Source organism: Scyliorhinus torazame, chromosome 8 (genome assembly GCF_047496885.1).
Source record: "Scyliorhinus torazame isolate Kashiwa2021f chromosome 8, sScyTor2.1, whole genome shotgun sequence".
Classification (NCBI taxonomy): domain Eukaryota; kingdom Metazoa; phylum Chordata; class Chondrichthyes; order Carcharhiniformes; family Scyliorhinidae; genus Scyliorhinus; species Scyliorhinus torazame.
In genome coordinates, this window is record NC_092714.1 from 78,027,901 (window position 1) to 78,041,870 (window position 13,970).

At 45.9% G+C, this 13,970-nt stretch overlaps 1 protein-coding gene and 1 non-coding gene across 3 annotated transcripts in view; both read right to left on the reverse strand.

Moving 5' to 3' along the window:
* Nucleotides 1-13,970, reverse strand: part of usp9 (ubiquitin specific peptidase 9) — a 442,510-nt gene that overhangs the window by 252,270 nt on the left and 176,270 nt on the right. For both annotated transcript variants that reach the window (XM_072513863.1, XM_072513864.1), the window contains exon 14: nt 7,749-7,882. In XM_072513863.1, coding sequence (XP_072369964.1) covers nt 7,749-7,882 — 134 coding nt within the window. The remainder of the gene's footprint in view (nt 1-7,748; nt 7,883-13,970) is intronic.
* Nucleotides 4,094-4,283, reverse strand: LOC140428961 (U2 spliceosomal RNA). Its single transcript, XR_011948961.1, has one exon. It is a non-coding gene; the product is annotated as a U2 spliceosomal RNA (small nuclear RNA).

The window sequence follows — 13,970 nt, forward strand, 5'->3', positions numbered from 1 at the left end:
AATTCCCTATCCACCCTTAAAATCTCCCCCAGTAATCTTTCCCTTTCCTTGGCCTCTGTTTTCCTTTTGTGGGCCCCAATGGAGATCAGCTCTCCTCTGACCACCGCTTTTAGTGCTTCCCATACCACTCCCACAGGGACCTCGCCGTCGTCATTGACCTCCAGGTATCTCTCAATCCACCCCCGCACTCTTGCACACACTCCCTCATCCGCCATCAGTCCCACATCTAATCGCCAGAGTGTTCTTTGCTCCCTTTCCTCTCCTAATTCCAGGTCCACCCAATGTGGGGCATGATCCGAAACCGCTATGGCTGAGTACTCAGCTTCTTCCACCCTAGAGATCAACGACCTTCCCAAAACAAAAAAATCTATCCGGGAGTACACTTCATGGACTTGGGAGAAAAAGGAAAACTCCCTAGCCCTAGGTCTAAGAAATCGCCATGGATCCACTCCCCCCATTTGGTCCATAAACCCCTTAAGTACCTTGGCCGCTGCCGGCCTTCTTCCGGTCCTTGAGCTGGATCTATCTAGCCCCGGGTCCAGCACCGTATTAAAGTCCCCTCCTAAAATCAAGTTTCCTACCTCCAGGTCCGGTATACGCCCCAGCATCCGTCTCATAAATCCCGCATCGTCCCAGTTTGGGGCATACACATTAACCAACACGACCTCCATTCCCTCCAGCCTGCCACTCACCATTACATATCTACCTCCGCTATCTGCTACGATGTTCTTTGCTTCAAATGCTACCCGTTTCCCCACCAAAATGGCCACCCCTCTATTCTTTGCGTCCAGTCCTGAGTGGAACACCTGTCCCACCCATCCTTTCCTTAGCCTAACTTGGTCCGCCACCTTTAGGTGCGTCTCTTGGAGCATAACCACGTCTGCCCTTAGTCCTTTCAAATGCACGAGCACTCGGGCCCTTTTTATCGGTCCGTTCAGGCCTCTTACGTTCCACGTGATCAGCCTCACTAGGGGGCTACCTGCCCCCCTCCCGTGTCGACTAGCCATTACCTTCTCTAGGCCAGTCCCATATCCCGCCTCCGCGCTCCCGCTCGCTCCCCCAGCGTCGCACACCATCCCCGCCCACCCACTCTTTAGCCATTTCCTTTTGGATTTCCGCAGCAGCAACCCAGTTGTCCTCTCCCCCCCCCCCCCCCCCCCCCCCCCCGCCCTCCCCTCTAGATCTCTTTCCAGCATGATTGCTCCCCCCATATTACTTCCGTAAGTCAGCTGACTTCAACTGACCCCGGCTACTCCTGCTCACTCCTCGACCCCCCCCGTGTGGGGAACTCCCATCCGCCTTGCGCCTGTCTTCCCGCCTTATTCTTTCTGGTGCGGGAACATCCCTTTACCTGACCCGCCTCTTATGGCGCAGCTCCCTTTCCCCTCCCCTTCCCCATTCTCCAACTATGTCCCGTCTTTCCCCCCTCACCGGCGCCCACATTTCCCCAATGTCTCCCCCCTTCCCAATTTACTTCTCAATTAACTTCAACCATAACATTAACAATAACATTTCCTGCAGCATCAGTCCCTCAGTTCCGATCCAATTTCTCTTCTTTGATGAAGGTCCATGCTTCCTCCGCCGTCTCGAAATAATGGTGTCTCTCCTGATACGTGACCCATAGTCTTGCCGGCTGCAGCATCCCGAACTTCACCTTCCTTTTATGCAACACCTCTTTGGCTCGGTTGAAGCTCGCCCTCCTCCTCGCCACCTCCGCACTCCAATCCTGGTATACCCGTACCACTGCATTCTCCCATCTGCTACTCCGCACCTTTTTAGCCCATCTCAGGACCTCTTCTCTATCCTTAAGGGGGTAAAATCACACGATTATCGCCCTGGGTGGTTCTCCCGCTTTTGGTCTTCTCGCCGGAATCCGATTTGCCCACTCCACCTCCAAGGGGCCCCTAGGGGCCTCAGCACCCATCAGTGAGCTCAGCATCGTACTTGCGTACGCTCCACAGTCCACTCCTTCCACACCCTCAGGGAGACCCAGTATCCGAAGGTTCTTCCTTCGTGCTCCATTTTCTAGGGCTTCGGTCCTTTCAGTACACTTTTTATGAAGTGCCTCGTGCGTCTGTGTCTTAACCGCCAGGCCCAGGATCTCGTCCTCAATATCTGTCACCTTCTGCTCCACCACGCGGAGCTCTGTCTCCTGGGCCTTTAATGTCTCCTTGAGCCCCTCAATTGCCTGTAGCAACGGGGTCAGCACATCCCTCTTCAGCAGCTCCACGCACCGTCTCACACTTTCATCCTGCTCAGGCACACATGTCGCCTGCGCTTTCTCCGCCGCCATCTTGTACTCTCTTTCTGACCCTTTGGTCGACGATTCCTCGCGCTGCAGCCGCCGGTTTTTCCCTCCGTCGTTTGGGGGGGGACTCCCTTCTCACACACCCCACACCGGGTTGCGTCGTCGAAAAATTCCCCGTTGGGGCTCTTAAAAGAGCCCGAAGGTCCGTCGGAGCTGGAGCCGCCGAAGCGTGCGGCTAGCAAGGCATCACCGCAGCCGGAAGTCCCTTCAGTGGCCTTGATGAGGTATTTTCACACTTGTTCCCTCTGCTGCTAGAATTCACCTTTGATACAGGCCCTCAGGTCAGCTTGCAGCTTTAAGCTTGCCCTTCCCCCGCCTGCATGCTGGAAGAGGCCCTGTTTATCCTGCAGTTGCAGCCAAATCTTTTACTGTTTCTGCCGTGTCTGGCAACCCAGAGACATACCCTTCCTGGGGGACACTGTCGGGGGGATATTGCAGCCTTCTTCCCACACCGGCAAATGTCAAACAAATGCCGTGGGGGCCCTGTAAAAGAGCCCAAAAGTCCGTTCCAAGCAGGAGCTGCCGAATATGCGACCTAGCTCTGCATAGCCGCACCCGGAAGTCCACGATCCTGGTTATTGAAATTATTTTTGCTGGACTATGTTACAATCCCATTTGATGTGGATGGAATGATCCCAGAATGGAACTCTGGCTCAATCGACCGCAATGTTTTACATTTTTAAGAAAACGTGGAGAACAGTCACGGGATTAACCTTCATTCAATATAAAGTTGGACGATAAGACAATGTTCCTTAACTCTCTCTCCCGCGCCCCCCCAATCACAAATGTATAATTTTCAAATATAACATCCCACTCTGAAGCCAAATTGCTGATGCCACTTAACTGATCTTCTGTTGATTTCTCCTCAAAACTCCCCCGATGACGGTCACGTGAGTGTTTCCAAACTCCACTCCCAAAAAGAAATGCTCCAACATCTTCTTTCAAACAATGCTTTCCATCAGCTGTTTTCACTAGCTCCAGGTTTTCCAACTATCCTTTCAACTTCCGCTCCAATGTTTTACTAAGAATCCAGCTCCAGATTTTCCAAATCTCCTTTCAAAGTTCCTTTATCTTGAATTGCAATATGTATCCAAAATTCTATACATACCCAGGTACTCAGCCCCCAACAGAATACTGTTACTTCAAAAACTGTAATTAAGGACACCAAATCTTATGACTGTTTCAGATATGGGGCAGTCTGTAGCCAACCTCATTAGCTCTTCTCTTCCTGGGTCTGACTAACTTCCATGAACAGTTCCTTGTGTTCCTTTTTACTTCGATGTGGAGATGCCGGCGTTGGGCTGGGGTGAGCACAGTAAGACGTCTTACAACACCAGGTTAAAGTCCAACAGGTTTGTTTTAAATCACTAGCTTTTGGAGCACTGCTCCTTCCTCAGGTGAATGGTTTTTCCTCAGGTTTTTACTTCAAGAGTCTTGGGGTTTATTTTCCATTCCTTTGTTTTTAGACCTAGTTGTCCTTTAGTTCCTGTGGGGTTCTCTTTCATGCACCTTACTCCATTCTATGGCTTTTCTACTTCTAGCAGAGCAGAGAGCTGTTCACTTTCTCGATTCCTACCCAACTATGAATTCAGCTAAAACTACACACAAAAAGCCTTCCTACCCCAAAAGTGACCCCAGTTGCTAAGCTACAACTTTTTACTTTTCCAAGCTTTGTTACTTTTTACTATAACTTCTCTAAGCACGACAGAAGGAGTTTGAAGTGACCAAAAGCCCCACACAAACACTGTTGTCCACCATAAATCTAACAAGGGTTTTACTCCTTTTTTTTGGTGCACTCTTCCCAGAGATATGCAATATCCGGTCGATGCGTGGAGTGGACGGAGCAATTCCCTATTCCATCTCCCTGCTCCAAAAATCAATTTAATATATGGTCCCCAGATAAGGGACGTATCAGATATTAAACTGATAAGAACAGATACTACACTTGATCTTAGCCAAAAGGCCGAGAAGCGAAGGGTTTTACTCTTCTTACACAACCATTAAATTAAATCCATTTAAATCTGCACCTTATTTCTAAGATGTGGAGATGCCGGCGTTGGACTGGGGTGAGCACAGTAAGAAGTTTCACAACACCAGGTTAAAGTCCAACAGGTTTGTTTCGATGTCACTAGCTTTCGGAGCACTGCTCCTTCCTCAGGTGAATGAAGAGGTATGTTCCAGAAACATATATATATATATATATTATAGATAGAGAGAGAGAGAGAGATAGATAGATTCAAAGATGCCAGACAATGCTTGGAATGCGACCATTAGCAGGTGATTAAATCTTTACAGATCCAGAGATGGGGTAACCCCAGGTTAAAGAGGTGTGAATTGTGTCAAGCCAGGACAGTTGGTAGGATTTCGCAGGCCAGATGGTGGGGGATGAATGTAATGTGACATGAATCCCAGGTCCCGGTTGAGGCCGCACTCGTGTGCGGAACTTGGCTATAAGCTTCTGCTCGGCGATTCTGCGTTGTTGCGCGTCCTGAAGGCCGCCTTGGAGAACGCTTACCCGGAGATCAGAGGCTGAATGCCCTTGACTGCTGAAGTGTTCCCCGACTGGAAGGGAACATTCCTGCCTGGTAATTGTCGCGCGATGTCCGTTCATTCGTTGTCGCAGCGTCTGCATGGTCTCGCCAATGTACCACGCTTCAGGACATCCTTTCCTGCAGCGTATGAGATAGACGACGTTGGCCGAGTCGCATGAGTATGTACCGTGTACCTGGTGGGTGGAGTTCTCACGTGTAATGGTGGTATCTATCTCGATGATCTGGCACGTCTTGCAGAGATTGCCATGGCAGGGTTGTGTGGTGTCGTGGTCACTGTTCTGAAGGCTGGGTAGTTTGCTGTAAACAATGGTTTGTTTGAGGTTGCGCGGTTGTTTGAAGGCAAGTAGTGGGGGCGTGGGGATGACCTTGGCAAGATGTTCATCTTCATCGATGACGTGTTGAATGCTGTGAAGAAGATGTTGTAGTTTCTCTGCTCCGAGAAAGTACTGGACGACGAAGGGTATTCTGTCGGTTGTATCCCATGTTTGTCTTCTGAGGAGGCCGTTGCGGTTTTTTGCTGTGGCGCTTTGGAACTGTCGATCGATGAGTCAAGCGCCATATCCCGTTCGTCCGAGGGCATCTTTCAACGTCTGTAGATGTCTGTTACGCTCCTCCTCGTCTGAGCAGATCCTGTGTATACGGAGAGCTTGTCCATAGGGGATGGCTTCTTTAATGTGTTTAGGGTGGAAGCTGGAGAAGTGGAGCATCGTGAGGTTATCCGTGGGTTTGCGGTAAAGCGAAGTGCTGAGGTGACCGTCCTTGATGGAGACGAGTGTGTCCAAGAATGCAACTGATTTTGGAGAGCAGTCCATGGTGAGTCTGATGGTTGGATGAACTTATTGATGTCATCGTGTAGTCATTTCAGTGATTCTTCGCCGTGGGTCCAAAGGAAAACAATGTCATTGATGTATCTGGTGTATAACGTCGGTTGAAGGTCCTGTGCGGTGAGTAGGTCTTGTTCAAACTTGTGCATGAAGACGTTGGCGTATTGGGGTGCGAATTTGGTCCCCTTGGCTGTTCCGTGCATCTGGATGAAGAACTTGTTGTCGAAGGTGAAGACGTTGTGATCCAGAATGAAGCGGATGAGTTGCAGAATTGCATCTGGAGATTGGCAGTTGTCGGTGTTGAGTACTGAGGCTGTTGCAGGCGGTTGAGGCCGCACACATGAGTGCGGCCTCAACCGGGACCTGGGATTCATGTCACATTACATTCATCCCCCTCCATCTGGCCTGCGAAATCCTACCAACTGTCCTGGCTTGACACAATTCACACCTCTTTAACCTGGGGTTACCCCATCTCTGGATCTGTAAAGATTTAATCACCTGCTAATGCTCGCATTCCAAGCATTGTCTGGCATCTTTGAATCTGTCTATATATGTGTTTCTGGAACATACCTCTTCATTCACCTGAGGAAGGAGCAGCGCTCCGAAAGCTAGTGACATCGAAACAAACCTTGCAACATGCCAATGAGATTGACAGCTTTCAAATATAATTGATTTATTAATCTGCTCAATTTCTTCCAAAGAACCCCTACAGTGCAGAAGGTGGCCATTTGACCCATCGAGTCTGCAGCTACCCTTCAAAAGAGCACCCCCCTTGGCCAACTCACCTGCCCTCGCCCTGCAACCCCATAATCCCACCTAACCGACACATCTTTGGACAGTAAGGGACAATTTGACGCGGCCAATCTATCCAACATATACATCTTTGGACAGTGGGAGGAAACCGGAACACCCGGAGGAAACCCATGCAGACATGGGGAGAATGGGCAAACTCCAGTCACCCAAGGCCGGAATTGGACCCGGGTCCCTGGCTCTGTGAGGCAGTAGAGCGAACCATTTCTTTGCTCCTTATTAATGCTAGAAATTGAATTAAACGGATATTTAATCATATATTATGTTTGATCATATGTTTAGCACAGGGCTAAATCGCTGGCTTTGAATGCAGACCAAGGCAGGCCAGCAGCACGGTTCGATTCCCGTAACAGCCTCCCCGAACAGGTGCCGGAATGTGGAGACTAGGGGCTTTTCACACTAACTTCATTTGAAGCCTACTTGTGACAATAAGCGATTTTCATTTCATTTTTTTTCATTTCATATTTGCTTGATGGTTGCACAGCTAAGTCCTTATATAAATCCATCATTCATAACGTATGATGCCCTGAAATGCAACACTGTCAAATGTGTCACCTTTCCAAAAGGCCAGGCAAAAGACTGTCAGTAATCAATGCCACAAATTCAAATTTGGAGGATTTTTCCCCCGAGATCATTCACCCCACTGAAGCATTGAACAGCACTGCCTCATTTAAATCCTCAGTTTGTAAGGAAAATCATTTCCACTGCTTACTACCATGTGGCTAATTAACTTCCAGGACAAACCAAGTTGGCTTCTTCATTCTCCCCTCATCAGTACTCTCCAACACAGCATTTGTTTGCATGGTACTTCAGACAGCCTAAATGAGAAAGCTGGAAAGACATTTATGAAGTGAACGATTTATTTCTAAGGCATCTACCAAATTAATATTCAATTTATTTGCATCCTTCTTTACTATTTTCCTCCACCGGTGCACTTAATCTTCCAGTTACTCTGGAATATAGACCTCTAGGGTTCAATCAATCCACCTACCAATCAACAATTTAGATGCAGAGCGCTGCCAGACTATTACATTTTCCCTTTTTCCTGGAAATGGAGATTTCTGTTGCTTAGCCCATTACTCTGAAAAAATCATAAACTGGATGCAAATTAAAAGTCAACAAGTCGATTCAAGCTGGTAATACTCTGGGATGGAAACCCAATTTGTTGTGCATAGATTTAACTAAGTGCGCATTTTGAACTGTGGTTAAGAAGTTTGAATGGATTGAGTTCAAGAAAGAAGCCACACTCTTTACCTTTATGAAATTGCCGTATATTCTCCATATAGGCAGAGAGGTTTTCAGCTACCAAGGTGACCAATGAATGATTGTGTTGAAGCTGGTTAATCAAGTCATGCCGATAAAACACGTGAGGACTTCTTTGGGTCTGGCTATAAAGAAAACATTTTGTTAATCAGTACCCCTGGTGACATTGAGAAATTAATCACTTCATGGAGAGCTGGCATGGGCACAGTTGACCAAATGGTCTCTTTCTGTGCCATAATGACTACAACATCATAACATTTTATAGTTGAAGTATGTGTCACAGCTAATAAAACAAACTACTACATATATTTTGGGCAGATCTATCTTCCTAATTCAAGGAGAGTGCATAAGCACAAATCACAAATCTCTTATAGCAAACAAAACCCACAGCTGCAGGTCGGGTGCATATTTCAAGATGCTTCAGTAAGAATGTGGAAAAGGCACACTGAGCTAGGAGAAAAATTAGAAGATACGATTGAAAATTAACGGGTTCCAAAGCATTAAGTTTTTAAAGGGATGCTAAACTTTATATGGAGACTTCCAGAGGCATCCAATATTGGGCCAAAGAAAATATTGCAGAAACCCAGGTGATCTGCAGGTGGGAGGTTGAAGGCATTTTTCAGAACTAAACATGCCACAATTGCAAATGATCTATTTGTCAAATTGCTCCGAAGTCGTCATATTGGACTGGAAAAGTTAATTGTTTTTCTTTCCACAGATGCTGCCAGACCTGCTGAGTTTTTCCAGCACTTTGTTTTTATTACAAATTGTCTTATTAGTTGTAATGAGGTGAAGTTCAGAGCATGGGTTAAAAACCACAGATTTAATCATCCTGACATTGAATTGGATGAAATTCAGGATTTAATGTTGGCAAACAGTCTGACAGCATAGAGGCAGTGAGACAGTTGAAAAATGGAAGAGAAACAGAACTGGGTATAATAAGAATACATGCAAAAATTGACTGTTTGCCTGTAGATGATACTTTCAGGCAGCCACGGATAGGTGGAGTATCAAGTGATGGAGTAAAGGCAGGTAAATGGAGGGACAAATCGACATTGACCTAATAAGTGGCGCAACAGGCTGGATGGGCCAAATTACCCATTTATGTTGTTTTATACCACAAAAGGTGCTCTCTGCAGGAGAGAAAAGATTCACTGATCGATATTTACGAGCATCAAGTTGGTTGCTGGGGAAGACAATAACAACCACACGAAGCTAGGTGACGCAAGAAGACATTGCGGGGAGAACGGTGTGGTCAACTGATTCAAACATCATGGAATTAAGAGAGAACAAGGAGGGATGAACTACAGTTACCAAGAGTGCAATTGTGCAATTTGTATAATTGCTTAGGGCTATTTTGGTGCCACAAGGATGGAAATGGCAATGATGAGGATTTGAATACATTAAGAAAAACTACTTCCTCAGGTAATGGAATCCAGAACAAGGGGAGAGCACATTTAAAATTAGAGCTATGTCTCTTAGCAGTGAAATTATGATGCTCTTCTCCATACAAATGGGAAGTGAAATTCTGGAACTCCTCTAAAAGGCTATGAATGCAGTATCAACTGTAATTGATAGATTTTTGTTAGATAATAGCATCAAGGGTCAGAACCTCAAGGCAGTGTTCGAGGCCCAACCATTTTCTGTGACTTCATCAATGACCTTCCCTCCTATGGTCAGAAGTGGTATGTTCACTGATGACTGCACAATGTTCAGTACCATTTGGGACTCCTCAGGGGCCAAAGCAGCCGATGTCCAAATGCAGCAAGACCCGGACATTTTCAGGTTTGTGCTGACAAGTGGCAATTAACATTCACGCCACACAAGTGTCAGGCAATGACCAACTCAAACAAGAGAAGAGCTAACCATTGCCATAGACATTCAATGACATTACCATCACGGAATCCCCACCATCAACATCCTGGGGGGCTACCATTGACCAGAAACTAAACTGGACGAGCAGTGCAGGTAAAGGCTAGGAATCCTCCGGCGAGTAACTCACCTCCTGACTCCCCAAAGCCTGTCCACCATCTAAAAGTCAGGAGTGCAATGGAATACTCCCCACTGGATGAGTGCAGGCTGCAGCTCCAACAACATTTGAGAAGCTTGACACCATCCAGGACAAAGCTGCCTGCTTGATTGCTACCCCTTCCACAAACATTCACTCCCTCTATGGCCAACAAATTGTGGCAGCAGTGTGTACCATCTGCAAGATGCACTGCGGGAATTCACCAAAGTTCCTTCGCAGCACTTTCCAAATCCACGACCACGACCATTTAGAAAGACAAGAGCAGCCGATACTTAGGAACACCATCACCTGGTGGTTCCCCTCCAAGTCACGTACCATTCTGACTTAGAGATATATAGCGATTCCTCCACTGTCACTGTGTCAAAATTTGGGAATACCCTCCCCAACAGCACTGTAGGTGCACCTACACCCCAGAGTCTGCAGCAGTGCGAGGCAGCAGCTCACCACCACCTTCTGAACACTAAATGCTGGCCTAGCCAGTGACACCCACATCACATAAATGGATAAATAAAAAGAACATTTGCAAGTAAATAGAAATGAGGGAGCAATTGGCCAAGAGCTGACTGAATGACAAAAGAGGCTTTCAGTACCAAATGGCCTTTGCATATTTGTACATTGATCAGGATGGAAGTAGGTGGTGGTGTTCAGCGTCTCAAAAGAAAAAGACTGAAGTTAGGGAGGCAGTTATGAGAGCTGGGCGAGTTATTTAGTCTGCAGAACCATACCATTCAGACCAATTGGTCCACACCAGTATTTATGCTGCACTTAAACCACTGCCTGCTCCATCTTCATCTTATCCTATCAGTATTGTCTTCTAGATTTATTTGTCTTCTGTGCTTATCCAGCTTCCCTTGAATCCATCTCTAGCGGCTGATTTAGCACAGTGGGCTAAACAACTGGCTTGTAATGCATAACAAGACAGTAGCGCGGGTTCAATTCCCGTATGGCCTCCCCAAACAGGCGCCGGAATGTGGCGACTAGGGGCTTTTCACATTAGCTTCATTGAAGCCTACTTGTGACAATAAGAGATTATTATATTATTACTTGTCAATTCAGCTACTCATTATGGCAACAGTTCCACTCTCCTAAATAAAAGCAAATTACTGCGGCTGCTGGAATCTGAAACGAAAGAGAAAATGCTGGAATATCTCAGCAAGTCTGGCAGCATCTTCAGGGTGAGAAAAGAGCTAACGTTTCGAGTCCAATGACTCTTTGTCAAAGATTCTCCAGCTTTTTCTCTTTCGTTCCACTCTCCTAGTTAGGAAGTTATCCCGAATTCCCTATTGCATTTATACACAACCGTTTCATAATTACAGGTCCAATTTTGGTCGTTCTCCAAAATGCAATTGACTCTTACGCTTTCCCGATCAACCCCTTTCAGAATCCAGAAGTCACTATTGAATCAACCCTCAAGCCTCACCTTTTCTAGAGAACAGAGCCCCAGCCTTGCTGATAGGGTATCTCGCCTTGGTTCTGGGATTATCGTCATAAATAATTTTTACTCTTTTGCCAGTTCCCCAATAAACTATAGTACGGAGACTGGAACTGTGTCCAATGTTCCAGATGGTGCAAACAAAGTCCAATAAATGCTGAATATAACTTTTCTGCTGTTCAATTCCAACACTTTGCAACTGAAGCCCAGTGCTTTGTTTGCTTTTGTTATGGCTAGTGCTGCAAATTTTAATGATTTGCAAAGCTGTACCCCCTCCATCTCTCTGCCTCCACCCTATCCAAGAATTATGCGTCCTTCTTAAATTTCCTGTCAAAAAGTATTCTAAAATCATGGAATGGTTACAGCACAGGAGGATAATCAGCTCAACATGTCTGCAACAGCTGAATGCAAGAGCTTCTCTGCTAGTCCTACTCCCCCATAGCCACACCAATATTTTTCAATTCAGATAACTATCTGAAGTGACATATCAGGATGTATCATGGTATCACCCAGACTTAGCCAAGTTGTGGATACAAGTGGATAAAAGTGCTTGTACCTACAACTCAACAGCCCGGCCAATCACGCCCATATGTTCCAGCCTTGCCCCAGACATGCTGGGTACTGGACAGCCTCCTTTGAAGCAATGTCCAAAGTGGTGGTGATGAGGGTGGAACCATGTCCAGCAGTTTTCAGAGTATCAGAACAGCCAGATCACTTCATGGGGAGGAGGGCAGATAGCCTTGCCTTTGACTCCCTAATCACCCACCAGAGTATCCTGTTCGGCTGGCGGTCAGCAGCACCACCCAAAGCTGCGGACTGGCTGTTCGACCTGTCGGAATTTCAGCAAATCAAGAAAATTAAATTCGCCATCCGAGGTTCGGAAGGTTTCCATGAAACGTGGGAGCCATTCACTCGGTTGTTCAAAGACCTGTTTGTAGCCAACAACTAGGAAGCCAAAGATCAGGAAGGAGTAGCCACAACACATGGAAGGGAGGTGGGGGGGGGGGGAGGGGGAAAGAGAAGAGAGAGAGAGAGAGAGAGAGAGAGACAGAGAGACAGAGAGAGACAGAGAGAGACAGAGAGAGACAGAGAAGAGGAACAGTTAAGCCCAACAAAGGAACCAGGAAACACATGGGGTGCCGGGACAACAACAACCTGAACCAAAGGGAGGAAAAGCAAAGGGAAAACTGGTGGGGAGCATGACATGGGGACCACAATTACCACAGCAAACACTGCAAGGAAGGAATAAACGAAAAGATGGGGAAACTGTGCTGTATTTATGTAAATAGCCAACACTGATCTTGGTGTAAATAGTTCCACTTTTATTTCTTATATATTTTCCTGTTTAATTCCTCTTTGTTCGTATTCATATTTGTTTTGTATATCAAAATCGCAATAAAAAGAAAACTTTATTTTTTAAAAACACGCCAAAAGCCCATGAGGCTGTCAACAGCCTGGAGTAGCATCTTCCAGAAGTGTCCAGTGCTGAGCAAAACAAGCATATTGTTGCTATTGCCCTTCATGATGACCATGTGAGTGGATGGATTTTCCGTTCTCACAAAGATGAAGACTGCACAAAACAACTGGCTGAAGTCTGCACCTGTGTGCATTGCCCTCTCCATCTGTGAACCTGATTGGAGTGAGATCGTCACAACAAAGCAGGTTCTCTTTCGTGTTAACGATAAGCGACCGTGGCATCGGTCCAGAAGGTCAGTCAGTATGGGTCCTGAAGGTCGGCCTGCTGGCAAAAGTGGGTGTTGGGGGGGGAAATGTTTGAAAAACACTGTAGTAGGGAATATGACCTTTTGGTCAGGCCAGTCTATGAGAAGCAAAGGACTGGGTGACCTTTGGGTCAAGAAAGAACAAGTTGATGAATCATGTATGAGTTATAATATAATTACGCTGATTGCCTGACCTCAGGGTCAAGGTAAAATCTGTAGATGACTTGGCACTACAATAAAACATGAGGATAGATATGCAAAGTTCATGTTTTGGAATAAAGTGCTGACATGGTTTATGCTAAGGGTCCGGTCATTCAGTGATTGTTTTGCAAATTCCTCTCATTGCAGAAGCATCAAACATGTAATTCTCTATTTGTGTTGTTAACTCAGTTGTAATTACAGACCTGCCACATTAGATGTAAATGTTAAGAATATTCAGAGTTTTAATGTTGAGGCATCCCAAAGATGATAGAAATAACCGGCAGAAATTATGCAACTTTGAATTGCCTCTTCGTGGTCTGAGAGAGCATTTGCATTATGTGCATGCTTGTACTGAATAAACTACTGCTTGTTCTTATCTCCAGCTGTCTGTGTTGAATGCCTATCAGATACTTTGCAACATATCCATCATGCACCTCACTGTATTGGAATTGATTTGCCAAATAATTGATAAGTTTATTTATGTTTTCGGTTTCGTTTCAGTCTTCCTCAGTATTTACTCTACCCAAATTTGTTTCAGGCCACAACTTTCAAAGTTATGTCTTCGATTACACAAAGTCTTTTACGCAAATTGTTATTAATAACCCCAGCACCGATCCTTATGGAACACAACACACTGGTTACCAGTCTGAGTCACAACTCTTAACTGACTTTGTGTCGCCAACCTATCAACTTTCTTTCTAGACTTCCTCTCACTCTGCATGCTCTGAACATATCACAAGTCACGAGGTCTTTTGAAAATATAAATATTACATATATAGTTTTGAATACTTGTTCACTCTGTCACTACTTTAAAATATTCGTTGAAGTTC